Below are 26,713 nucleotides of genomic sequence, written 5' to 3'. Positions count from 1 at the left end.
GCCCCAACCCTGGAAGTGTCCAAGGCCAGGCTGGAGAAACCTGGGACAGTGGAAGTGTCCCTGGCCTTGGAATGAGAAGGTTTTTAGGATCCTGCCATCCTAAACCCTTCTGGGATTTGATTCCAACCCTAGCAGAGATTCCAGTTCTGTTCAACCCCAGAGCATTCAGGCTCTATGGGATTTAAGGGAAAATGGGATTTAAGGTCCCTCCCAACCCTAACCATTCCACAACTCTTCAAATGCCAAAACCAATTTAATTTTTTTTTAAAAACCTGTTAGATTTTATATTTATGAGTTTAAGACCTGAGAACTGGAGGTGTTGGAGTGAGTCCAGCCAGCGAGCAATTAGCAATCAATCACCTTTAATTAAACACTGCTTTATATACACACGTACATATGTACATCACATACAGCAGTTCAAGCAAGGAGTTGCATCCACAGCCACTCCTGGCAGGAGGAGTTTGACATTCCCCAAAATTCCAGTCCTTTCCTGGTGGCTGGGACAGGCCATGCTGGGGCTGTGGGAGTACCTTACACAAGGCACCTGGATGAGGAGATTGCACAGGTGAGAAGCAGCTGGAGCCTGGCTCCCAAAAATAAAATTAAAAAAAAAAAATTAAAAATAAATCCCTTCTCTCTTGGAGCTTGGCTTGGAAGTTGGAAATAAAACCAACATTAAAATAAGACACCGCAGCTGGAGCAGCTTGAGGAGTGACTTAAAGCAAAAGGAACCAGCACAGCTCATTCTTGACTTAAAAAAACCAAAGAAACCCCTCCCAAAAAAGAAAAAAATTTAAAAAAGCAAATGATTACTTAAAATCATTGAAGAGGGCTGTGCATGCTGAGTAAGACACTGTTTAGAGTGTGGAATATACAGGAATTAAGTGTGCAAATAGAGACAGGCCCTGCTGCCTGTGTGTGCACCTGGGGGGCTCTGCCACTGTGGGACTTCCCCCTTTGGAAGGATCAAGGGAGGTGACACAGAATTAGTCACAAAAACAAATAAAACCCCAGGATTGTGCTGCAAATTCGAGGGGGTTCCTGCACACCACAGGCCAGAAATAAAATCTATTCAAGCCAGGAGACATTCAGTCTTGGAGGAGGAGCAAAGAGCAACTTTTCCTTTTCACCCTCTGTCCTGAGCAGGTAAAAAAAAGTTGATTTGCAGGAGAAAGAAAACTTCATTTGCAGGAGAAAAAAACTTCATTTGCAGGAGAAAAAAACTTCATTTGCAGGAGAAAAAAACTTCATTTGCAGGAGAAAAAAAAAAACTTCATTTGCAGGAGGAACTGCTGTGCAAATGTCCCTGCCTTTAGTCCCAGGATCAGGCTGGCAGGATTTTTGGCACAACCCCCGTGCTCAGCTCGACATTTTGGGCTTGATTTCTTCGATTCTGCCTTACCCCACCTACTGTGCTTTTGATTGCAGAGAACTTGCATGATTCAGTTCATTAAATGTGAAATCACCCTTGGGAGTAATGTTTAATTGGGGCTGGGTTTATTGCTTGTGCCGGGCCGGGCCCTCGCTCAGCGCTGGTACTGCCCCGTGTCCTCGGGCACTGCTGCTTTCTCCGGGGAGGCCTCGTCCAGCTCTGCCAAAGATTAAATCGGTATTTCACCTCAATGGATGCTTTGATTGAGATTAAAGGGGATGGGTGTGAGGTTTTTCCCTCAGGAATGTTGTTATTTCATCACCCCACCACGTCCAGGCCTTCCCTGGGCACCTCCAGGGATGGGCGCTCCAAACCCCCCTGGGCAGCCCCTTCCAGCCCTTCCCATGAGGAAATTCCTGCTGGTGTCCAACCTGAGCCTCCCCAGCCCAGCCTGAGGCCGTTCCCTCTCCTCCTGTCCCTGTTCCCTGGGACAAGATCCCAAATCCCCCCGGCTGTCCCCTCCTGGCAGGGAGTTGTGCAGAGCCAGAAATTCCCCCTGAGCCTCCTTTGCTCCAGGCTGAGCCCCTGCCCAGCTCCCTCAGGACTCTCCAAACCCTTCCCAGCTCCCTCAGGACTCTCCAAACCCTTCCCCAGCTCCCTCAGGACTCTCCAAACCCTGCCCAGCACCCTCAGGACTCTCCAAACCCTTCCCAGCTCCCTCAGGACTCTCCAAACCCTTCCCTGGTTCCCTCAGGATTCTCCAAACTCTCCAGATTTCTCCAGACCCTTCCCAGCTCCCTCAGGACTCTCAAAACCCTTCCCAGCTCCCTCAGGATTTCTCCATTCCCTTTTCCAGCTCCCTCAGGATTCTCCAAACCCTTTCCAGATTTCTCCAAACCCTTCCCAGCTCCCTTAGGATTTCTCCAGACCCTTCCCAGCTCCCTCAGGCCTCTCCAAACCTTTCCCAGCTCTCTGAGGATTTCTCCAAACCCTTCTCAGCTCCCTCAGCTCCTCCAGACCCTTCCCAGCTCCCTCAGGATTCTCCAAACCCTTTCCAGATTTCTCCAAACCCTTCCCAGCTCCCTTAGGATTTCTCCAGACCCTTCCCAGCTCCCTCAGGCCTCTCCAAACCTTTCCCAGCTCTCTGAGGATTTCTCCAAACCCTTCCCAGCTCCCTCAGCTCCTCCAGACCCTTCCCAGATCCCTCAGGATTCTCCAAACCCTTTCCAGGTTTCTCCAAACCCTTCCCAGCTCCCTCAGGGCTCTCCAAATCTCCATTCCTTTCCCAGCCCCTCAAACTGGGGGCCCAGCAATGCCCAGCACAGCCCAAGCCACACTTGGATGTGGTTTTTGCCAGTCCCACTCTGCTCCTTTCATATAAAAACAACCAGCAGCTCCAGAGTGAGGTGATAACCCAAAAATCCTTTATCTGTGAGGCTTTTCCCAGAGCCTGACAGCTGCCCTTGGATGGCAGCCCTGCTTATTCCCTGGATTTCAGCCAAACAGGGAAGCTGGTGCTGTCTGTGATTCCTGCTTTTTTCCCTTGCTTCTCCAGCAGAAAAGAAAGCAAACCCTGAGCTGTGCCTGCCAAGGCTTTGTGGGCAAGACAAAGCAGGAAGAGGGGAGAGGAAGCAGCAGGAAAATAAACATTTCCTTGCATTTTGCTGGAATCTCTGGAGTGAGGCTTGTGCTGCTCTCACTCCCATCCCAAAGCTGGGCTCAGGGCTGGGGTTCCCTTACCTGGGCAGGGCTTGGGGTACATCCTGTGGAAAAACACCAGCAGGGCGTAGAAGGTGAAGGCCAAGCATCCAAAGATCATCCCACAGACCAGGAAACTGTAGCTGCCCCGATCATGGATAATCTGCAGTGCGATGGGAAATACAAAAAGGGATCAGACACCGCTCAGATCCCTCGTGGATCATCAGGGAGGGCTTTGCTCAGGCAGTGCCCAGGAGCAGAACTGAGGGTTTGACTTGTAAATTCCAAAGTTATTTTGGGTTTTGCCAGCTCCTGGCTACTCACCGAGCCCACCAGCAGCTGCAGCACCATCTCTCCAATGCCAGCTCCAGTCACCAGCACTGTGGTGGCACAACCTGTGAGGAAACAGAGGTGGTGACAGCAGAGTGACACAGCCAGCAGGGCCACCCTGTGCTCCCTTAAAGCTTTCCTGTGGATCTCACCACACAAAAATCAAAACCACTCAATGTGTATTCCCACTAAATGCTGAAAATACCTCAGCAGACCTGCAGTAGTGCAGAAAGGTGAAAGTTGAAGTAAAAAAAAAAAATTCAATCTCCTGTCACCTGTCTGTGCTGGCAGAGCTGATGGTGCCTCTGATGTGCTGGGAAGGTTTTTGTGTTTCTGTCTCACTGCCCTCGAGACAGAGGCTGGCAGGGAGCTCCTGGGGGAGCTGGCCAGGCTCTGTGATATTTTCTGAAAAATCCCTTTGCCAGTGTTTTTCTCCTGAGAAGCTGAGAGGCCTCAGAAACGAAATGTAGACAATAATTATCTGCTGCTGTGGAATGCAACAGGTGCATCTGGGATTGGGCTCATGGGGTTGTTTTTAATTAATGGCCAATCACAGTCCAGCTGTCTCGGACTCTGAGAGTCACGAGCTTTTATTATCATTCCTTTCCTTTCAAGCCTTCTGATGAAATCCTTTCTCCTGTTCTTTTAGAATAGTTTTAATATATCACTTTCTTTTAATATAATATATATCATAAAATAATGAATCAGCCTTCTGAAACATGGAGTCAAGATTCTCATCCTGGGACCCCTGTGAACACCACCACAGCTCTGGGCTTTCCAGCTCAGGTAATTTGGTGAGGTTTTCAGAACCAGCTCAGGTAACTTGGTGAGGTTTTCAGAACCAGCTCAGATAATCTGGTGATGTTTTCAGAACCATCTCCCTCCAAAGCAGCGTTCCTGCCCTTCCCTGAGCTCCCCAAACCCGAAACCAAGGCTGGATCCCTGCCTGGGGTCTTTATTCATCAGCAAAACAGAGAATTGGACATTTCCCTGCAACAAATCTGCCTTTAAAAGCAAACCTGAACTTCCAGGCCTCCTGAGGGAGGAGGGAAAGAGCTGAAAGAAGGGGATGGGGGTCTAAAAATGCACGTGGTGAAATGGCAGCTGACCTTTGTACTGCAGGATGTCCTCGGTGTAGGCCAGCATGCTGGGGAAGGTGCTGCTGAGGAACAGCCCCAGGGATGCTGTGCCCACAAACAGGAAAACCACGCTGGAGGAGAAAATCAGGAGCAGCAGGAAAGTGATGAGGACCCCGACCTGTGAGCAGCACCCACAAAAATCAGTCAGAAAAATGCTGAGTGCAAGAGGGTCTAGAGTTTGGTTTTAAATAGGAAATATTCTGGAAGAGAAAATGTGTTTATTTTTAAGGGAAAATGGTCTGGAAGAGGACATATGCTGTTAAAAAAAAATAAAAATCAGTGTTTGAGAAACTGAATGGCCAAAGAAAATCCATCTGGCTTTGAATTTGCTAATTTTCATTACATAACTTGGTAATTAATTCTTAATTTCATTACATAGAAATTTAAGGCTTTATCTGAAACATATACTTTTAAATGCAATAGTACCTTCCACAATATTTACATGTCTTAATCACCAATAATTCTTTATTCTGCTGAGTAAGACTGAAGTCACTCCCAATAATTACAGAATTAACTCTCAATAACTGCATAGAAAGCGGCCACATCATTAAAGCCAAAAAGGCAACTGCATTTAAATCAACTTTCCCTCACTTCTGGCTTGTAGGGGAAATAACCAAAAACTCTGGGGAAAGCCCGAGTGATCCAGGGCAGAGTCAGCAGAGGGAGCTCTGATATTCCAGCTCAGCAGAAATTTGGATCCTGAAGAAGCCAAATTCGAGCTGGAATTTGTTACGACGATGCTGCAATGACTCCAGGAGCTGCTGGGTCCTACAGCAGCTCCCAGCACTGCACAGGGTCAGTGGCAGCCGGGAGGATCCTTACTCAGAACATCCCAAAATCTTCCCCCCACCCTGTCAGATGGGTACTATAACACACTGTAATGTGTTTTATTATCAGAATACAGCCACCAAAATCACTTCTGGTTCAAGTAAATTGGCAGTTAACTCCCTGCTCGTGCTTTTTCTCTTTGTAAGAAGTGGGATTAGGATCATCCCCTCCCTGTTTTCTGCCATGTCCTCACACAGATCTTCCTCACACATCCCACAAGGATTCCTGCCCCTTTCCCAAGGTGTTTTATTGACTTCAGCAAGCTCTGCCAGCTGCTGCAGCCTCAGCAGAGAATTTACAGCATTACCTTCCTGCCCTTGGCCATGGCCACCCCAGGAATTCATTTCCCCACGGATGAAGGAGTCACTGGGTAATGTCAATAAAATTGGCAATTTTTTAGTGCCAGCTCTCCCTGCTGCTTTCCCAGCTGAGGAGCAGACTCAGGAAAGTTGAGCAATCAAATTTTAAATCATGGCTACCCAGAGGGCACCTTGCCCACCCCACCTGTGCAAACCCCCCAGGTGTGAGAGGAGCTGCAGCCCCAAACCCACCAAAGGAATCAACCCCATCCTTACCACGTTGATGAAGACCATGGTGGCTGGCTTCATCCTGTAGGACACGGGGATGGAGATGAGCCTGCCCAGGGTGATGAAGCCCCAGAAGAGGCTGGGCAGGTACCCAGCCACCTTGTGCACCACGGCCAGCGGCTCCTCCACGGCGTAGCTGTACACGAAGCCCGAGTACTCTCCCTGCAGGAAAAACCTCCCTGTCACATCCCTGTGGGGACTTCAGGCTCCTCTGACCCTCACTGGAGAGCTTGTGCATGGTGGGGGGGTTTGCAGATCCACCAGCAGCAGGATGTGGGGTTTAGTCTGTCCTAAAAGGGCAAAATTCCAAGGAAAATCCAGAGATCCTCCCTTCCCAAGGGGTTGCCCTGCCCTCTCGGAGTTCCACACTCTCCAAACATCACATTTAGGGCTCAGGGTTGCTTATCCTTGGAGATGGAGAGCTTGGGAAATTCCCATTCCTGTCCAACCCCTCTCACCACTGAGGAGCCCCTGAGGGTTTCACAGGAGTTTGGGAGGAAAAAAATCCAGAGATTTGGGCAACTGCACTCACCACGATCCCATCAGTCATGAAGAGAACCAGAGCCCCGGTGATGTGCACGGCAAAATAGGTGAAGGAAACCCCTCGGAAGTTCTTGCTTTGGCAGCAGCTGAACAAATCCTCGTGACCTGCTGGAGAACAATGATGCAGAGCAAACCTGACCAGAACGTCCCCCCGGGGCTGGGTGGCTGCCAGCCCTCAGTGGGGTTTGCTTTGTGGGACAGCTGCAGGACAGACCCAGCCTGGACCCTGAACGTGGGGCACAGCTGAGCTCGGGGGGCTCCACCTCACCTTCACCTTCCTCTAAGCTTCCAGAAGGAAATGGGAATGGGAGTGGGGTGTGCCCACAGCCTGGGATCCTGGATCTCCCCAGCCTGGGATCCTGGTTCTCTGGGGTAACTGCTCCCCACACCCCAAAATCTGGCCTCTCCACACCTCAAAATCCTGGCTTTTCTCACCCCAAAATCCTGGGCTCTCTATACCCTGGGATCCCAGCTCTCCATACCCTGGGATCCCAGCTCTCCACACCCCAAAATCCTGGGCTCTCCATATGCCAAAATCCTGGCTCTTCACACCCCCCAAAATCCTGGGCTTTCCATAACCCAAAATCCTGGCTTTTCTCACCCCAAAATCCTGGCTCTCCATACACCAAAATCCTGGCTCTCCACACCCCAAAATCCTGGGCTCTCCATACCCCAAAATCCCAGCTTTCCATACCCCAAAATCCTGGGCTCTCCATATGCCAAAATCCTGCTTCTCCACACCCCAAAATCCTGGCTCTTCTCACCACCATGGATCCTGGGCTCTCCAAACCCCAAAATCCTGGGCTCTCCATACCCTGGGATCCCAGCTCTCCACACCCCAAAATCCTGGGCTCTCCAAACCCCAAAGTCCTGGGCTCTCCACACCCCAAAATCCTGGCTCTGCTGCCACTTCTCTTACTGCAGCTGCTCCTGCTCCTTTTCCCATTTTGGGGCTCCCCCCTTCTGGCCCTGCTCTCACAGGCAATGAAAACACAACCGTGGCACTCATGACCCCGAATCCCCAGAGCTCCCCAGGGGAGCCCTGCCCAGGAGAGCCCCCGATCCTTGGGTAAGGGACATTGCACCCAACAAGGCACCTTTGGGAAAGGGGGACACACACAGAGCTTGGCATCGCCCCTGAGCCTTCCCATATCTCCTCACCTTGAAGAATTCCCTGAAATTCCCTTTCATTGCCCAGGGCCAAAGCCGTATCTCCAGGAATAACACGGAACACTTCCCAAAGTCCTAAGCCATATTTACTTCTGAGATTCGCTGTTTACCCAAAGAATTGACTGTGACACGTCTCTGCTGGCTAGGAAAGAACAATGTCACCATTGTCCCCAAGGCAGGGTGCAGCCATGAGGTCAAGAGCAAACTATTGCTGGATTTCACTTTTCCCCTCAAACAAGGGAGGGGAAATTGGTTATTTCTTATTCCTTTCCCATAAAAATCAGCATCTGCAGCACAATGACCACTTTTAAACTGAATAATCAGAAAGAAATGTGACCCAAAACCAGGAGGGAATGAAGGGGCACAACTGCCACGTGTCCCTAAAGGGTTGGGGGGCCCAGAGTTGGCTTTAGGGTGGCTCAGAGAAACATGGAATGGAGAAACACAGCTTGGAGGCCTCACTGGGATTGGGACACCAACCTCTGTTCAAGATTCCATCTAATTTGAGGGCAACTGGGCACCAAATGGATTGTTTGGGTATTCCTGGATGAAAACCCTGTGCACACTTTGCAACAGACAGCAGCGCTGGATCTCCCATTACACCCAGCCACTCAAATATGGCTTTTCCTCCCCAAAATCCCTAAGAGAGGCACCTCCAGCTCACCTGCAGCTGTGTGGGGTCTCTGGGCAGCGGTGGAGAGCTCGTCCTTGTCGCCAGGCCGTGTCTCCAGGGCCAGCTCATCAGCTGACAGCAGTGGGTGGCTGCTGCCATTGAAGCAGGGCACCATCCTCTCCTTGTAGAGCAGGAAGAACACAGCGATGGGCACTGGCAGCTGGGGAGGGGACAGAGGGGGGGTGAGCACCTGAACGTCCCAAAACCACCCCAAAACCACCCCAAAACCATAGCCCAGCTGCCCCAGCAGCAGCGTTTTGAGGTGCTGGGCTCAGATTCCGCAGGGGAGGTGCCTGCAGGGAATTTCAGAGCAAGGAGAGCTGGGGATGGGAGATGCTGAGGCTGGGTGGGATAGGAGAGAGGGGAAAAGAGGGAGAAAACTGGGAGAAAAGTCTCCTGATCCACTGGGGCATCCCCAGCCAGTCCCAGGCTCCAGCATTCACCTGGAAATGGGCACAGGCACCCCAGACAAACCTCCCAAAGTGCCGGCCCTACAAACCCCAAACCTTCTGGGGTCCAAACTGGGCTGCTGCTGCCCAAAGAGTGGAAGCCCAGAGCCTGTGGGAGCAGAGCAGTTGGAATTCTGCCCGAGGGAAGAGGGAGCTGCTCCCAGCCCCATCCCCAGCCATTAGCAGGGGTTGCTCAGCACCTCCTGAGAGAGGAGCCCGTGGTTCCCAGGCCAACAGGGACAGCCCAGTGCCCGCCAGCAGCCCCTTGGCACGGCCTGAGCAGAGCAGGGAGGCTCCAGGCACAGCTCTGAGGTCCTCTGTACATCCAGGGGTGCTCCAGCACTCCATGGTCCCATCCCAATCCCACAGTCCCACCCCACGCCCATGGGGCAGCAGGACCCCCTGGCACGGCGATCCCAAGGGATGAGCCCATCCCAGCCCACAGCCACGACTCCCTGGTGCCTCCAATTCCACAGGGAATGGCTCTTTTTTTCCTTTTCTTTTTTTCCTTTTCTTTTTTCCCTTTTCTTTTTTTTTTTCTCTTTTCTTTTTGGTGAGGAAACAGAGGGGAGCGAGCGAAGCTCTCCCGTCTCCTCCCAGCACAGCCCAGCGGTGTTTACACTGCAACCAACTGGGGGAGAAAGCCAGGAAATCCTAAGTGACAGCTCATTCCCTTGTTTTCTACATGTCTGGGAGCAAGTGTGAGCTCCAGCTCCAAATTTCCTGCCTTTTGTTGGCTCGTGGCATGATTTAAATGTATGGAGAATTCCCCCCACCCTGCCTCCCACCCCGCCCCTCGAGCCTGAATTCATTTATGAGGCCTGCATTGTTCTGGGAACAATGGGAATAGGAACAGTGAGTTCGGTCCCATGGAAGAAAAACGCATTTGCTTGATAGTTCTGATCCTTCCGGAGGTCAGGACCAGATTTCATTCTTCTGAATTGCAGATTTAGCAAAAATATTCCCTCCCCTCAGAGGGCCTGGCTGTGCAGATAACAGCCCTGGGCACTCCCAGCTTCGAGGACAAGGCCCCAGTTTGGGATTCCCCAATTCCCAATCCCACTCTGGGTGTACCCATTGCCCCCAATTTGGGATTTCCCAGTCCCACTCTGGGTGTATCCATTGCCCCCAGTTTGGGATTTCCCAGTCCCACTCTGGGTGTATCCATTGCCCCCAGTTTGGGATTCCCCAATTCCCAGTCCCACTCTGGGTGTATCCATTGCCCCCAGTTTGGGATTCCCCAATTCCCAGTCCCACTCTGGGTGTATCCATTGCCCCCAGTTTGGGATTTCCCAGTCCCACTCTGGGTGTATCCATTGCCCCCAGTTTGGGATTCCCCAATTCCCAGTCCCACTCTGGGTGTATCCATTGCCCCCAGTTTGGGATCCCCAATTCCCAGTCCCATTTTGGGTGTACCCCAGTCCCCAGTTTGGGATTCCCCAATTCCCAGTCCCACTCTGGCTTTTTCCCTGCTCTCCACACCCTCACCTTTAAATCCAGCAGGTCCTTTTTGCTTTAACCAGGCCGGGACATTTTTAGGAGGTCCCACCCATGGCTGTGACCATCTCATCCCATCCCTGACCATCCCTCCTGGACAACCAGATTTTGGTGCCATTTTCTCCCAGAATTCCTTCCCAGAATATTTTTTGCTGCTTTTTGTGATTTTGGGTTTTTTTGGCAGGAATATTTTCTTTTCCAAAGGGGAAAAAGGGACACCAGAGCATTCCCCACCAGGAGCCAAGGGCCAAGCAGAGCCCCCAATTCCCTGCACCCAGCACTTCCCAAATTCCCAGAGCTGCTCCCTCCCTCACCTGGCAGCTTTTATCCATCCCAAAAAAACCCCACAAGCTGCTGCATCCCCCAGCTCAGCGTGGGGATATTCCAGCTCCTTCCTCCCTTCCTTCCCTCCAAATTCCCAGAGCTGGTCTCTCCCTCACCTGACCAAGAAAAATTCCCAGTTCCCAGCAGCCAACACTTCCCAAATTCCCAGAGTGCTCCCTCCCTCACCTGGCCAAGCAGAGCCCTGAATTCCCAAATTCCCAGAGCTGATCCCTCCCTCACCTGGCCAAGCAGAATTCCCAATTCCCAGCACCCAAAACCTCCCAAATTCCCAGAGCTGCTCCCTCCCTCACCAGAACCCCCAATTCCCAGCACTTCCCAAATTCCCAGAGCTGCTCCCTCCCTCACCTGGCAGCTTTTCTCCATCCCCAAAAACCCCACAAGCTGCTGCATCCCCCAGCTCAGCGTGGGGATATTCCAGCTCCCTCCTTCCCTCCTGCTGCTATTTCTGGCTATTCCCCCCAGGAATCCGGGATCCTTCCCTGCCATTGTGTCCCAGGCTCCTTCAGAGCACAATGGAGTGTCCCACACTTCCCCTGGGAAAGCACCTTCCTGACAAACACCTCCCTCTCCACGGAACATTTCCCTGATTTCCAGCCCCTTCCAACGGGCTGGGTGATGAAATTTCCGTTCTGTGGGAGAACTGAACTCTAAAATATGGGGGTTTTGTTCCAAAATCTGGATGAAAAGGCAAAAAATTTTTCTCGTTGAGCGAAAGATTTTGGCTGGGAGTGATCCAAGCGCTTTGTTTTGATTATGCTGAGCTGCTTCATTTTCCCAAAGCAAACCCATTTTGCTTCAAAAACATCGGCACAGCTCTGCTGTCAGCTCTGCACTGAGCACTTGTGCCAGAGTCAGATTGAGACATTTCCACTCTAAACAAAAGCAAGAGCTCAAAATGAATCATTTCAGCTCGTGCCTTGTCAGAATCCACACAAAAACCGGGCTGGAAATGTGGGATTTGGCCATTTTATAACCAAGCTGCTGCTCCTGGTTTCCATTTCTGTTCTTAACTCTTTTCACCCACATCCCTGGAGGTTTAAAAACCCCTTCCCATCATCTTCCTCTGCTGTTTCCACCTTGAGAAGGGTCAGCACTTTGGAGCTGAGCTGCTCCCAGCATCTCCAGCAGGTTGGGGTAGTAAAATAACATAAAATAACATTAAAATAACATTAAAATAACATTAAAATAACATAAAATAAAATAAAATAAAATAAAATAAAATAATAAAAATAATAAAAATCAGTTCCCTCCGTGAGGATTCGGGAAAGGCAAATCACAGCTTGGCTCAGGAGCTGAGCACACTCAACTCCCCACTGGGTGTTTGTTATTTAACCCTAATCCCAAAACCTCTCAGTCTCCCAGCCTCCTTTCCACGTTCCTGATGTTCCTGCACAGCCTGTGGGAATCCTGGGAATTCTGTATTCCACCCACCCACTGGTGCATGCAGCACTCCAGCGTGTCCTGATGCACAAACCCACAGCCCCTGGTGCCATCCTACCCCAAAAATCCCCTCAGGTCCCTGCTGGGGACAGAGAGGGCTCTGGAAATTCCCAATTCAGACCCATCACCGGGCTCAAAGCAGGTGTGAAACTCTGCTTCCAAACTAAACGTGTTTGCTCGGGATCTGCTGGCTCTGGAGTAATTAAAATCACATTTCCCGTGGCACAGACAGAGCTGGAGGTAATTAAAGCTGCCCCTCCTCCCAAAAAGGCTGGGCCTTTTTTTGGGTAATTCTACCCAGAAACTCAACTCAGCACCTGCCCAAGCTCCTCCCACAGGGAGCTGGGAGGGCCTGGAAACCCCTGGATGGGGGAAAATGGGGGTTTTAATAATTTAATAAATGGAGAGAGCCCAAGGAAAGGAGGTGCAAATAAATGGAGAGAGCCCAAGGAAAGGAGGTGCAGCTCCCCTTGCCTGGTGCTGGTGGAGGGGTGGCAAACCAGGGACAGGAGAAGGGGAATGTGCACATCCTCAAGCTCTGAGAGCTGAATTCCAGAGGGGAAGAGCTGCCAGGCAGGATCACCCATTTTACTGCTCCTAGGATGGGCAAAAGGGACACCAGATCCCTCCTGTCCCCCTCAGAGGAAGGACTTTTACACCTGCAGGGACCTCCAGGGAAAAGAATAACCAGGGAGAGGTCCTGATCACTTCTGTCCCATCATCCAGGTACTGATGGGCACTTTTCCTGGGAATATTTCCAAATCCCCTCCTGCCAGGCCATCCCCAGCTGAGCATGAAGGAAAAACTCTGGATGTGAGCAGAGTTTGCTGGTCCGGCTCGTGCCTGGGAGGTGCTGGAGGCACCAACCGCTCCCAGAGAGCTCAGACAAACCCCAGAATCAATCCCAGCGGGGAAGAGCCATGATGAAAACAGGATCTGGCAACAAATGTCCCTTTCCCTGAGTCTCACCCCATTCCAGGACCCCTCAAACACCAGAAACCCCACAAATCCCCAGAGCAGGGACAATCCCAGCTGGATATTCTGGGATGATCCCAGCTGGGTACTCCAGGGGTGATCCCAGCTGGGAACTGTCACAGACGCATTTTATAAAAAATCCTTTTGCCAGGATTTTTTTCTCCTGAGAAGCCTCAGAAACGAAATGTAAACAAGAATTATCTGCTGCTGTGCAATGCAACAGGTGCATCTGTGATTGGTCTCATGGGGTTGTTTCTAATTAATGGCCAATCAAAGTGTGGCTGCCTCAGACTCTCTGGAGAAACAAATCCTAACAAAAGGATTTTTCATAAAATATATCTGTGACAGGGCACTCCAGGGATGATCCCAGCTGGATATTCTGGGATGATCCCAGCTGGGCACTCCAGGGATGACCCCAGCTGGATATTCTTGAGATGATCCCAGCTGAATCCCCCCCAAACACCAGAAACCCCACAAATCCCTGGAGCAGGGATGATCCCAGCTGGGCACTTCTGGGATGATCCCAACTCCCAGGATGATCCCACTGGATACTCCCAGGACAATCCCAGCTGGATATTCTGGGATGATCCCACCTAGATGTTCCTGGGGTGATCCCAGCTGGATAATCCAGGGATGATCCCATTGGGTACCCCAGGAATGATCCCAGCTGGATATTCTGGGATGATCCCATTGGGTACCCCAGGAATGATCCCAGCTGGATATTCTGGGATGATCCCATTGGGTACCCCAGGAATGATCCCAGCTGGATATTCTGGGATGATCCCATTGGGTACCCCAGGAATGATCCCAGCTGGGTACTCCAGGGATGACCCCAGCTGGATCCCCCAAACACCACAAACCCCCCAAATCCCTGGAGCGGGGATGATCCCATTGGGTACTCCCAGCACGATCCCAGCTGGACGCCCCAGCTGCAGCACTCACGTTGATGAGGGCCATGATCCAGAAGGCGTAGGACACGCGTGTCACCACCATGCCCTTCATGGGCAGGTCGTAGTGGGACAGGTTGCCGGGGTGGTGCGGCAGCAGGGACTTGCGGATGTGCGGGAGGTTGCTGGAGGCGTTGGCCGTGCCGTTGGCCAGGATGCAGTTGGTGTCCGACAGGAAGGGGTCGGCGATCAGGGGGCTCAGCAGGGCCCCGAAGCCCACGAAGAAGTGCAGGGCCTGCAGGAGGTGACACGCTGGAGCAGGAGGGTGGCAGAGCCCCCCCAGCTCCTCCTCCTCCTCCTCGGAATCACAGAATTAATTCAGTTGGGAAAGACTTTTGGGGTGATGGAGCCCAACCTGTGAGCTGACACCACTGTGTCACCAGATCTGAGTGCCGCTTTCCACCAACACCCCCAGGGATGGTGATGCCACCTTCCCAATGCCCAACCACCCCTTCTAGGAAGAAATTCTTCCTAAACTCCATCCTAAACCTCCCAGGGCAGTGAGGGCACCACGATGCCACAGCCAGGCTTTCCAGGAGTGGTGATGCCACCTTCCCAATGCCCAAGGACCCTTTCTGGGAAGAAATTCCTGCTAAAGTTCATCCTAAACCTGCCCAGGGTGGTGAGGGCCCCACAGTGCCACCGCCAGGATTTCCACCAACACCTCCAGGCATGGTGATGCCACCCTCTCAATGCCAACCACCCATTTTGGGAAGAAATTCCTCCCAAACTCCATCCTCAACCTGTCCAGGGTGGTGGGGGCACCATGGTGCCACAGCCAGGCTTTCCACCAACACCTCCAGGGATGGTGATGACACCTTCCCAATGCCCAACCACCCTTTCTGGGAAGAAATTCCTGCTAAAGTTCATCCTAAACCTGCCCAGGGTGGTGAGGGCCCCACAGTGCCACAGCCAGGCTTTCCAGGAATGGTGATGCCACCTTCCCAATGCCCAACCACCCTTTCTGGGAAGAAATTCCTCCTAAACTCCATCCTGGCCCCACAGTGCCACAACCAGGCTTTCTTCAGACACCCCAAGGGATGGTGATGCCACCCTCCCATTGCCCAAGGACCCTTTCTGGGGAGAAATTCCTCTTAAACTCCACTCTAAACCTGCCCAGGGTAGTGGAGGCACCCCAGTGCCACAGCCAGGCTTTCCTCAGACACCTCCAGGGATGGCGATGCCACCCTCCCAATGCCCAAGGACCCTTTCTGGGAAGAATTTCCACCTAAAGTCCATCCTAGAGCTGCCCAGGGGGGTTGGGGACCCCGCTCTCACCTGCAGGAAGATGGCAGAGTCCTTCTGGTAGATCTTGACCAGCTGCATGTTGGAGATGGTGTCGATGCAGCCCATGGCCAGCCCGGCCATGGCCATGACCACGGCCAGCACCACCACGTTGTGGCACAGGGGGATGATGGCAAACACCAGCGAGATGGCCAGGGACGAGGCAAACAGGGCCAGCAGGGACTGGGCCAGCCTGAGGACAAGAGAGGCAGGACAGAATCAGGGCCACCAGCAGAGCAGCAGTCACAGGTGGAAAATTTATTAAAAAATTTGGCTTTAAGGCATTTACAGCATGGTGTGGTTAAAGCTGATAGACCAAGTGTTTTGTAATTAGGAGATACCTTCTGATTGTGATGGTGTGAATTGTAACACCTGTATTGTCTCACCCTTCTCATGAGACTGAAAATGGAATAAAAGATTTTAAGACACCTCTCAATTACCCCATTTCTGGGTCAGAAAAAGATATAATCCATATAATCCAACAGCCATGCTGCCCCCCCATCTCACTGAGCTCCAGCTCCTGCAGCCCCAGATTTCCTGGTGAGAGGAGGGAGATGCTCCACACCTCAGCCCAGTGTCACCCACCCCTGCAGCCAGCCTGGGCACTGCCACCTCCTCCTGAAATAGGGGTCTCCTCTCCTCTATTTCACACCCAAGATAGCTCAGCTACCTTAGGAGGCATAAAATCAGCAGGATGGCTTCTGTGGTAGTGTTGGAAACAAAAAGGTTTCAATAAAAGGCAAAATAACAAAACTCTTTATAGAGAAAAACCCAGCCAGGTGCAAGAAGTTCTTGCTCCTGGTAAAACACCTCACAAAAGGGATTTGTTTCTTTGTTCTCTTCTTTTTCTAGTAAATTGCTCAGGTGGGATTTTTGGTTTCTGTCCAATTGGCTCTCCTTAAGTTTGAGATGAAGTCCCCCAGGTCCTATAAGATGTCTTCTCATGTAATTGAGGAGAAACTTTCTTTTTAAGAGGACAAAGGCCAGAGGCACATTCCTATAGGTGATGCCTCTGAGGGGCAGAGGAGAAGAGCGACCACCCCTCCCAACCCCTGTTCCAGGCAGGATAACAACCTGTCCCTTCCATGGGGGCACGGGAAGGGATGTGGGGCTGGGCAGGTGAGGCCACAAACATCCTGACTTTGAGCAGCTCCAGGGCTGGCTCCCAGCAGGGCTGGTGGCACTGCCAGAGCGGCCTGTTTGGGCTGTCCTGCTCCCAGGGAGCCTCTGCAGCTCCCTCTGTGTGCCCTGGTCTGGCAGGGCCACCCCTGCTGCTGGGAGCAGCCCGAGGGACAGGGGGTGTCCCCTCCAAAGGATGGGATCTGTCCCCTCTGAGGGACCGGATCTGTCCCCTCCCAGGGCCGGGATCTGTCCCTTCTCAGGGATGGGATCTGTCCCTTCTCAGGGCCGGGATCTGTCCCCTCTGAGGGACCGGATCTGTCCCTTCTCAGGGCCGGGATCTGTCCCCTCTCAGGGCCGGGATCTGTCCCCTCTCAGGGATGGGATCTGTCCCCTCCCAGGGCCGGGATCTGTCCCCTCTCAGGGCTGGGATCTGTCCCCTCCCAGGGATGGGATCTGTCCCCTCCCAGGGATGGGATCTGTCCCCTCCCAGGGATGGGATCTATCCCTTCTCAGGGCCCAGATCTGTCCCCTCCCAGGGCCGGGATCTGTCCCCTCCCAGCTCTGGCAGCGAGCAGTGCCCAGGCTGGCACTGCACGGCCCTGGGGCTGCCAAGAGGGAAGGCAGGAAGGAAGGAGGGAAGGAAGCAGGAGCAGAGAATGAGCACTGGGATGAGCAGAGAGATGGGGTTGGGGTGGCACAGCAGACAGAGTGGCACCGGCAGGTCCCTGTCACAGCCCGGGGTGGTGGCAGTTGGTAATTAGCAGTAATTGGGGGATGTGGGTCTGAGCAGTGCCCAGCAAGGAAACCCCCCCATCCTTGCCCCACAGCCCCAGCCAGGCTGGAGAAGGCTCTGAGGAGGAGGAGGAGGAGGAGGAGGGTGGAGGAGACTCAGCTGCCAGCCAGACCCTCCTGCCCTGCCAGGACAGCCTGGCCATGGCCATGTCACTGCCCCCAGGGCTGTGTCACTGTCCCTGAGCCTGTCACTGTCTCAGGCCATGTCACTGTCCCTGGGCCATGTTAGTGTCCCTGGCCATGTCACAGATCTGGGCCTGTTACTGCCCTGGCCCTGTCACTGTTCCTGGGCCATATCACTTGTCCCTGGGCCATGTTAGTGTCCCTGGCCATGTCACAGATCTGGGCCTGTTACTGCCCTGGCCCTGTCACTGTTCCTGGGCCATATCACTTGTCCCTGGCCATATCACAGTCCTAGGCCATATCACAGCCCTGGCTATGTCACTGCTCTTGGCCATGTCACTTGTCCCTGGGCCATATCACAGATCTGGGCCTGTCACTATCCCTGGCCATGTCACTGCCTTGGCCCTGTCACAGATCTGGGCCTGTCCCTGGCCATGTCACTGTTCCTGGCCCATGTCACTGTCCCTGGGCCATATCACAGACCTAGGCCATACCACAGATCTGGGCCTGTCACTGTCCATGTCCATGTCACTGTCCCTGGGCCATATCACAGCCCTGGCTCTGTCATTGTCCATGTCGCTTGTCCCTGGCCCTGTCACATCTGCAGCCCCACAGTGACCTGGCCCTCCATGTCCTGCTCACAGCTCCTGCTGGGGCCAGGGGCACCTCCTGCCCCTCTCCTGCCCATTCTGGCCGTGCCAGAGCCTCCCAGTGCCCAGCCCAGGGCAGGAGCAGACAGTATTTTCCAAGCTGTGACTACTGATGGTCCTCTGACAGCAGAGCCGTGGGATTTCTGGGGGAGGGAAGGAGGGAAGGAGGGAGGGAGCTGGGAGATGTGCACAGTCACGGCAGGAAAAGCGCCTGGCAAATGAGAGAGGAGCAGCTCCGAGCCTGGAGAGCTCAGGCTGCTCCCTCCAGGGTGCAGAGGCACCAGAGCTGGGGAACCTGAGCCTGGGAGCGATGGGAAAACCTCCCAGAGCATCCCCAAAACTGCAAAATGTTTGGGGTTTTTTTGTGGAGAGGCCTAGTGCATGATTTGGACTATCCTACATTTCATGGGCTGTGTGATGGGGCAGAGAGGGATGCAGAGTCACACACACACCCTGAAAAGCACAAAGAAAACTCTGCAGGACCCCCCTGCCTGGCTGGGGAGCAGCTTCATCACCAGTGAAACACTGACTGGGGGGGTTTAATGTCCTTAATGAGCATTAAAAATGTCACCCCGGGTCAAAATCCCTGCCCCCAGCCATGGGTTAAGGACACAATTGTGCCCCCTGCAAATGCCACCAGCCCAGGGTGGTGGCATGAGGGGGGGACCAAGGGATTGCTGCTGTCAGTGCCCCCACCCAGGTGGGGCTGGGGGGCTCAGCTCAGCACCCAGGGATGAATTCCTGAGACACAAAACCCTTGGGAAGCACCCAAAATGAGGCACCCCGTGAATTCAGCCTGTCCTGATGATGCCAAACCCTTCCAAAGGGCTGGGAAAGCAGCTCTGGTGTCACAGCCTGGTCTCTGTGTCCCCAGCACAGCTCTGGCACAGCCCAGGGCAGGCTCCCCTCCAGCAGGGTGTGAAAGGAGCCTTGCAATGTCCCAAATTTCATTTCAGAGCACCCAGAGCACCTCCTGCCTCCATCCCAAGGCCACAGCTGCCCAGGAGAGGTTTGGGCTGATCCCTGTAGGATCAGGATGGGCAATTCCAGAGCCAATCCTGCAGCTCCAGCCAGCAAATCCCTCCCACAGGGATTTAGGAGCCCCCACCTCGGTGTTCCCGTTGCAGCAGGATCCCTCCAGCTCCCAGCACAGGTTTGGTTTTGGTTTTTTTTTCCCCACCTCAGGGAACGTTTTCCAAATCCCTCAGATCAAGAGGAAGGATGATAATCAGGCCAGCTCAGACTTGCAAAACCGATCATTAGAAAGCCAAAGCCCCGAGGGGACAAGGTGAGGATGTGGAGGAGGTGAGGATGATCTCACTGCAGCCTCCAGCTCCCCTGGGCTCCTGCAGGAAGCAGAGCCACCCTCGGGGGGGTTTGTGTCCCCAAAGGGCTCATCCTGTGCTGCTCTCTGACCAGCTAAAGGTGGCAGTGACAATGAAGTGTCCTGAGAGCTCCAAAACCTCCAGGAGATGGAATCTGGGGGCAGGGACAGAGCAGGGCTGACACACACAGGGGAAGAAAAGGGTCCCATCCCCTCAGCCCTGCAGGAATGGGGTGGATCAGGGTGAGAGGAGCCTGCCCAGGCCTCCAGCACAGCCCCAGTTTCCCCAGTGCCCTCCTGGTCTCTGCCCACACCACTGGGATCAGCCCAGGGCTGCCCCAAAAAAGCAAATTTCCAACAAGACACAAAAATGCTGTTTCTGAATTTAAAAAAAAAATCCCAACACCAATCTGGGGCACTCTGGTGCTTCTGTCAGCAGCGTGTGCAGGGCTTCAAGCTCACAATTCAAGCCTGAAATGCAACAAAATGGGGAAGGGAAGTGAAATGCAGGTGCACAGAACTCCCTCTGGAGCTGGCAGTGCCAGGAGTGAGGATTTCCCCAAAATTTCACCTCCCCCTGGTGTGTCTGAGCCCAGGCTGGTGCTCCCAGCTCTCCCATCCCATCTCCATCACTGGAGCTGCTCCTGCTTCCCCCTCAGGGGCTCCTGGGAATCTTTTCCAGCTGATTCCAGGCATGAAGAGTCCTTGGGGGGTTCAGGGCTCCTTTGGGAGGCTCTCTGTGCTCCTGGAGCCCCCCAGCAGCAGCAGCAGGGACTCAGGAGGGCTCCAGCCCCATCCCCAGGGATACAAACCCTGGGAAAATCTGCATTTCCTGGGAAAATCTGCATTTCCTGGAGCTGAGCTCCTCACACCTCCCAGCAAACCCCAGGGGTGTCCCCTGAGAGCTCAGACCCCATTTCCAGGGGGGCTGCTCCCCCAGCCCTGCCTCTGCACCCCCAAAACCCAGGGAAGGGATCAGCAGCAATCCAGGACTGCAGGGCAGAGCGGCAGCATCGTTCCTCCACCCCCTACCAGTGCCAACTTTGCATCTCCTTGGAATTCTGGAGCTGGGTCGTGCTGAAGGGACAGAGCAGCGCTGAAATCCCTCCTCCCAGAGCTCCAGGAGCAGGGAGCAGCACCCAGCAGAACCCAGGAGAGCCTGGATTCAGGTGCCACCACCCATTCCTGCCCCAGAGCCTGGCACTGCTGTCCCTCGGGGGTCACCCAGACCCATTTAACCCCAAGGAAGCAGCAAAATCTGCGTCCCTGAGGCACCAGGAATCACACTCAGCTCCCAGCCAGGCTCCAGGGATGCTCCACAGCAGTTTTCCATCTCCCAGCTGGCAAAGATGACCTGGCCAGTGCTCCTCCCTGGCGGCCCCGAGGCCCTGAGGGCGGCGTAATTTGATTTATAAAGCCTTGGCAGGGCGGCTCAGCCCATCCATCCCTGAAGAAGGGATTGTACCGGAGCTCCTGGAGCCTGAACGATTCTTATTCCCACACATTTGGAGGCTGCAAGGCTCTGAGTAACCTCCCCACAACACTCACAAGCTCCAAATATCCCAAATATTCCCTCCTGCCTGCCTGGCAGGGCTGTCAGTCCCCAGTGGGGACTCCACAAATCCCTTTTTTTCCAAAACCCCAAACACATCCTGCTTCCCCCAACCAGCACCAAACACACTCTTTTCCCCCAAAACACAGCAGTGGAGCTCAAAGTTTGGGAATCCCCAAGCACAAAAGCCCCGATGGGTTCTCTGGAGCTTTGGGAAGGAGCTGGCAGCAGGAATTCTGCATTTTCCTTCCCTGCTCCTCCAAACATATGCGAGGCAGCCCCGGGGGCTGGCAGAGGCTCTGCTGCTGGCCCAGCACTGCCGGGGCTGTGGCAGAGCCGCAGCGAGGTCCCCACGTGCTGTCCCCAATGCCCCAGTTGTCCCCTCCACCCTGGGGGCACCAGGACAGCTCCGCTCGCAGCTGCTCCGGGAGCCGGGGCTCCCCTCAATCCACCAACATCTCACACCCAGCGGTTTTTAAGGAGGTTTTGCCGAGGATTCCTGGGGAATTCTCCCGTCCAGGTGCGTGGATCACGCACACGCGTTACATCACCGCCCCAGGATCGGTGACAACGTAAATAATCAGCTGATGCCGGAGCTGTCACCCAGCCCCAAAGCAAACGCCTCCCTGGCAATCCTCAGCCCTGAGCCAGCCCGGGTGATTTGTTTGCAACACATCCTGGGCACGAGGCTGGCTCCGAGTCCCTTTTGGGGCCCCTGCAGGTCCCCCCCGGCTCGGTGTCCCCCCCTCTCCATCAGGACACCACGAGGACCACTCGCATCCCTCCACGTGTTCTCCCAAACTCCTGCCAAACGCGGCGCTGCCACCATTTCCGACGCCGAGGTTATTAAAACGCGCTTCCAAAAATATTCTTGGTTGGGCGATAAACAACCAAGGTTAAGGAGGAAAAAAAAAAAATTCCAGAAAACAACAAAACAAATCCCTCGCGGGAAGTTCTGGCTGGAACTTCACGCTGGGGCTGAGCGGAGCTCCAGGGAGCGGCGGCTCCGTCCTCTCCGGGGGATGGAACCGCACCGGGAGCCGAGCGGGGCTGCCGGGGGAGGAATTCCCACCCCGAGGGGGCCCCGAGGGCTGCGGACCCTCCGCGACCCCCCCGTGCCCGCTTCCACTCGGGAATGGTTTTCCCACGCAGCATCCACGGCTCGGCTCAGCCCGCGAACCCGGCTCAATGCCCAAACCCGGCTCAATCCCCCAAGCCCGGCTCAATCCCCCAAGCCCGGCTCAATCCCCCAAACCCGGGTCATCCCCGCAAACCCGGCTAAGCGCCCCAAACCCGGCTCAGCGCCCCAAGCCCGGCTCAGCGCCCCAAGCCCGGCTCAGCGCCCCAAGCCCGGCTCAGCCCTCCAAGCCCGGCTCAATCCCCCAAGCCCGGCTCATCCCCCAAGCCCGGCTCATCCCCCAAGCTCGTCTCAGCCCTCCAAGCCCGGCTCAATCCCCCAAGCCCGGCTCATCCCCCAAGCCCGGCTCAGCCCCCAAGCCCGGCCGGCGCTGCCCACCGCGATACGGGCTGAGGGAGGGGGATGAGCGGGGAGCCCCCCATGGAGGAGCGCTGAGTTTTCCAGGCTCTTACGTCCTCTTGAAGACCCCTCCGAGGCAGCTGCCGAGCAGGAGGCAGAACTGCTGCGAGAAGAACACCCAGGTGATCTGCGAGAGCGAGCTCTGGGTCTGGCAGCGCAGGTCCAGCAGCGTGGGCCCCAGGAAGGCGATGCAGAGGCCGAAGCTGAAGAAGACGCTCCAGTAGGTGAGGGTGGGCTGCAGGTTCCTCCGGAACCGCGCCGACACCCGCTCGTCCCACCACATCCTGCGCTGTGGCGCTGGCGGCGGCGCGGGGCGGCCCCGCTGCTGGAGCTCCGAGCTCCGGGCTCCGGCTCCGGCCCCGCTGCCGCCGCCCCGCTGCCGTGCCCGGCCCCGCTCCCCGCTCCTCCTTTGCGGGCTGTGGCTGCTCCCGATCCCGCCGCGCCGGGCGCTGGCTCCGCCTCCGGGGCCGGGCGGAGCGGGGCCTCTCTCCATGCCCGCCGCCCCCGGAGCCGCCCCGCCGGACTCCGCGCATCCCCCGGGCGCTGAGAGCGGCGCTTTGCCTCTCTCCCCCTCCCCCTCCTCCATCATCCCCCTCCTCCATCCTCATCCTCCTCCTCCTCATCCCTCCCAGGGGGTCGCATCATCCTCTCCCAAAATGGGGCGACCCCTCTCCTTCCCCCCCGCCCCCGCCCCCGGCTACACCCGTTGATGTAATAAAGCACAACGGAGCAGGAAATCCAGAAATCCCCCTTTCTTTTTTCCTTTTTTTTTTTCTTTCTCTCCTCTCCCCGTGGCCCTGAAAAGGTGCCACCGTGCCAGACAAACGCAATTAAAGTTGCCCCTTCGCTGGGTAAAGCAGCACAAGGCGCCTTGGGGCGGGGGCAGGGCGCGGGTTTTAAAGCCGGAGCGGTTGATGCTTACGCAAAAGGTTCTTCTCCAGAGGATGGGTTTATAAATATTTCACCTACTTTAGCTGGGGAAGGCTGGCAATTTTTAGAACACTCTTTCCAGGCAGAGAAGAGCCGGCGGAGCTCGGCCATGACGGAGCGCTGGCTGCAGGTGGCCGGGCACGGGAACTCGCCCATCCTGTGACCCTGTGCCTCTGGAATGTCGCTCCGGGGCCGCAGGTGCTCATTCGCACCTGGCCACAGCTTAATCTTTAGCCAACCCTAAATTACATACCAGCCCTTGTTCTTCCGTGCCAAGCTGCCCGCAGAACACGGGCACGGCTCCTGCTACCAGCACCGCAGGGCACAAAGGGACCGTGACAGCGAGGGATGGGTGATAAGCGCACCCCATCCCCCCCAAAATGCCCCAGACTCGAGGCTCCTGCGGCTGCCAGGCACCTGAGGCCATTAAACAATCAAAGAGCAGCCGAAGCGCCCCGAGGGCCGGGAGCGGCGTCCTTGTGCTGCGTGACCAGGGCCAGGCAGGAATGAGGCTCAGGGACGGGGCATGACTCAACAAGGGCACGGCGGAAACCGGGTTTTATCATTAGGGCATGAAACACCTCCCAAACCAGCCCGGATGGGGACGCTGAGCCACAGCCTGGGGCTCTCCCTGCCGGGCAAAAACTCGATTTGAGGCCGGGCTGCTGCAGCAGCCTCTGCTTCCCTTCCCCTGGCAGAAGGGAGAAAGGATTGGGATAACAAAAACTTTCCACCAAAAGGGTTGGGATAACAAAAACTTTCCACCAAAAGGTTGGGATAACAGAGCCTTTCCACCAAAAGGGTTGGATAACAAAGCCTTTCCACCCAAAAGGAATTGGGTTAACAGAGCCTTTCTACCAAAAGGATTGGGATAACAGAGCCTTTCTACCAAAAGGTTGGGATAACAAAACCTTTCCACCCAAAGGGTTGGGATAACAAAGCCTTTCTACCAACAGGGTTGGGGTAACAAAGCTTTTCCATCAAAAACTGCTGGGAAAAGCAGCCAGGAGCACCAGAGCACCCACCTGGGTGTGCTCCTGTGTCACCTGCTCCAGGTGGCCCTGGCTGGGTGATCTCCAGAGGTCTTTTCCAACCTGAACAATTCCAGGATTCTGCCATCTCCCAGCTCCCTTTTCCCATCCATCTCCCTGCACTGGTGGAAGAGCTGATCCTCGTGTCCCACACTCCAGGGGCTATGGCCCAAAGAAACGACTGACAAAGCTTCCCCTGGGCCACATTCCTGATCTTTATCTGGAGATAAGTGAGATCCAGGGAGCTGGGAGACCTGAACTCTGCTCCATCCCCCTCTCTGGATAGCATCAGCTCTCCAGGGCTTGAATTCCCAACCCTGAAATGGCCCAGCAAGGCCCTCCCTACCTCTGCAGCTTCTCTGCACCACCCCGGACACAGAGGCAGCGTCCGGAGGTGAGAAATGTCAACCCAGCCCCTACCCAGAGCACACCGGTGGCCTGGGTGCTCCCAGGAGTACCAGGGTGCCACTCCTGGGAATATCAGTGCCAGATCCCGGGAATACCAGTGACATCTCCTGGGAATATCAGTGCCAGATCCCGGGAATATCAGTGACATCTCCTGGGAATACCAGAGTGCCAGCTCCTGGGAATATCAGTGCCAGATCCCGGGAATATCAGTGCCAGCTCCTGGGAATATCAGTGCCAGCTCCTGGGAATATCACAGTGCCACTCCTGGGAATATCAGTGCCAACTCCTGGGAATATCACAGTGCCACTCCTGGGAATATCAGTGCCAGCTCCCAGGAATACCAGGGTGCCAGCTCCTGGGAATATTAGTGCCAGCTCCCAGGAATACCAGGGTGCCATGTCCCAGGAATACCAGGGTGCCAGCTCCTGGGGATATCACAGTGCCACTCCTGAAAATATCAGTGCCAGCTCCCAGGAATACCAGGGTGCCATGTCCCAGGAATACCAGGGTGCCAGCTCCTGGGAATATCACAGTGCCACTCCTGAAAATATCAGTGCCAGCTCCTGGGAATACCAGGGTGCCACTCCTGGGAATACCAGGGTGCCACTCCTGGGAATATCACAGTGCCAGCTCCGGGGAATATCAGTGCCAGCTCCTGGGAATACCAGAGTGCCACTCCTGGGAATATCACAGTGCCATCTCCTGGGAATATCACAGTGCCAGATCCCAGGAATATCAGTGCCACTCCTGGGAATATCACAGTGCCAGATCCCAGGAATATCAGTGCCACTCCTGGGAATATCACAGTGCCATCTCCTGGGAATATCAGAGTGCCACTCCTGGGAATACCAGAGTGCCATGTCCCAGGAATACCAGAGTGCCACTCCTGGGAATATCACAGTGCCACTCCTGGAAATATCAGTGCCACTTCCTGGGGATATCACAGTGCCACTCCTGGGAATATCACAGTGCCATCTCCCAGGAACATCAGGCCCTTCCATCGGGGCTGACACAAGCCGTGCAGGATCTGCTTGCAAATAAGCCCCGAGGCGTGGGTGGGTTTAGTCAGCACAAGAACACCCAGATCCCTGCTGGTTCCACAGAAATGCAGCTCCTCTCCCCGGAGGGAGCTCATCAAAATGCGAGCCACAGGAGATGCAAGCCCAGAATTAGCTCCACGAGGAGGCACTTCCAGGCTGGTTTCCAAACTGGAATCAATGTTGTGCTTGCAGTGAATTAAAACACCCCCAGTTCTGCACTTGCTGCAGGCTGCAGAGTGAAACCATGAATGGAGGGAGGGCAAGGCTGCAGCCACGGCGTCCCTGGTGCTCACCAGGGATGCTCCAGAGGGTCCAGGTGGCCTTTGGGAAACACCATCCTTTGGTTTTTCCATGCCCTTGCACATTTCTTGGGCAGAAAGGATTTTTTTTTAGGCATATAAGTTACTATTTTCAACCAGAGGAGTAATTTTTACAGTGCTGGGCCCTGCTTGCAGTGACTGCAGAGCTCCAGCCCTGATTTGTTGCGCTGTTGGAATCACCTCTCTCAGCCCAGGCTCAACACAGTGGGGAAATCCAGCTCCAAAAATAAATTTTCTAAGGGTTTCCCTGGGGTGGAACCACCTGAGGCCCCACAGGACAGCAGAATCCTGGAGCTCCTCCAAGGCTTTCCCCAGTGTTTGGGTTGGCAGCTTGGCCAAGGACTTGGAGCTCAGATGTTGGGGAAGTTTTCCCTGTCCCCATTTAGGGCAAACTGGGGCTGAGAGACCCCTAAAACCCCCAGAGTTACCCCAGCAGCCACATGTGATGGGTCCAGGAGCTCCGTGTGCATTTGGAGATGGGATCAAACAAAAATCCCAGTGTCACAGACATCTCTTATGAAAAATCCTTTCCTTAGGATTTTTCCTCCTGAGAAGCTGAGAGGCCTCAGGAACAAAATGCAAACAATGGTTATCTGCTGCTGTGGAA

General features: G+C 54.6%; 1 protein-coding gene across 1 annotated transcript; it reads right to left on the bottom strand.

The window, feature by feature from the left end:
- Positions 1–345: 345 nt before the first annotated feature.
- On the bottom strand, positions 346–22,755 carry MFSD4A (major facilitator superfamily domain containing 4A). The gene is made up of 10 exons (XM_066565445.1): positions 22,431–22,755; positions 15,272–15,470; positions 13,989–14,228; positions 8,332–8,500; positions 6,487–6,602; positions 5,943–6,116; positions 4,510–4,657; positions 3,395–3,465; positions 3,113–3,233; positions 346–1,591 (listed from the first exon to the last, which is right to left on the bottom strand). Exons 1-10 carry the CDS (start codon positions 22,658–22,660, stop codon positions 1,527–1,529), a joined length of 1,533 nt encoding a protein of 510 aa, XP_066421542.1. The 5' UTR covers positions 22,661–22,755; the 3' UTR covers positions 346–1,526.
- Between the last annotated feature and the right edge of the window lie 3,958 nt (positions 22,756–26,713).

The sequence above is a fragment of the Molothrus aeneus genome, chromosome 24 (genome assembly GCF_037042795.1).
Source record: "Molothrus aeneus isolate 106 chromosome 24, BPBGC_Maene_1.0, whole genome shotgun sequence".
Lineage (NCBI taxonomy): Eukaryota > Metazoa > Chordata > Aves > Passeriformes > Icteridae > Molothrus > Molothrus aeneus.
The sequence above is the reverse complement of the archived record's forward strand: the minus strand, read 5'-3'. Positions and strand labels throughout refer to the sequence as shown.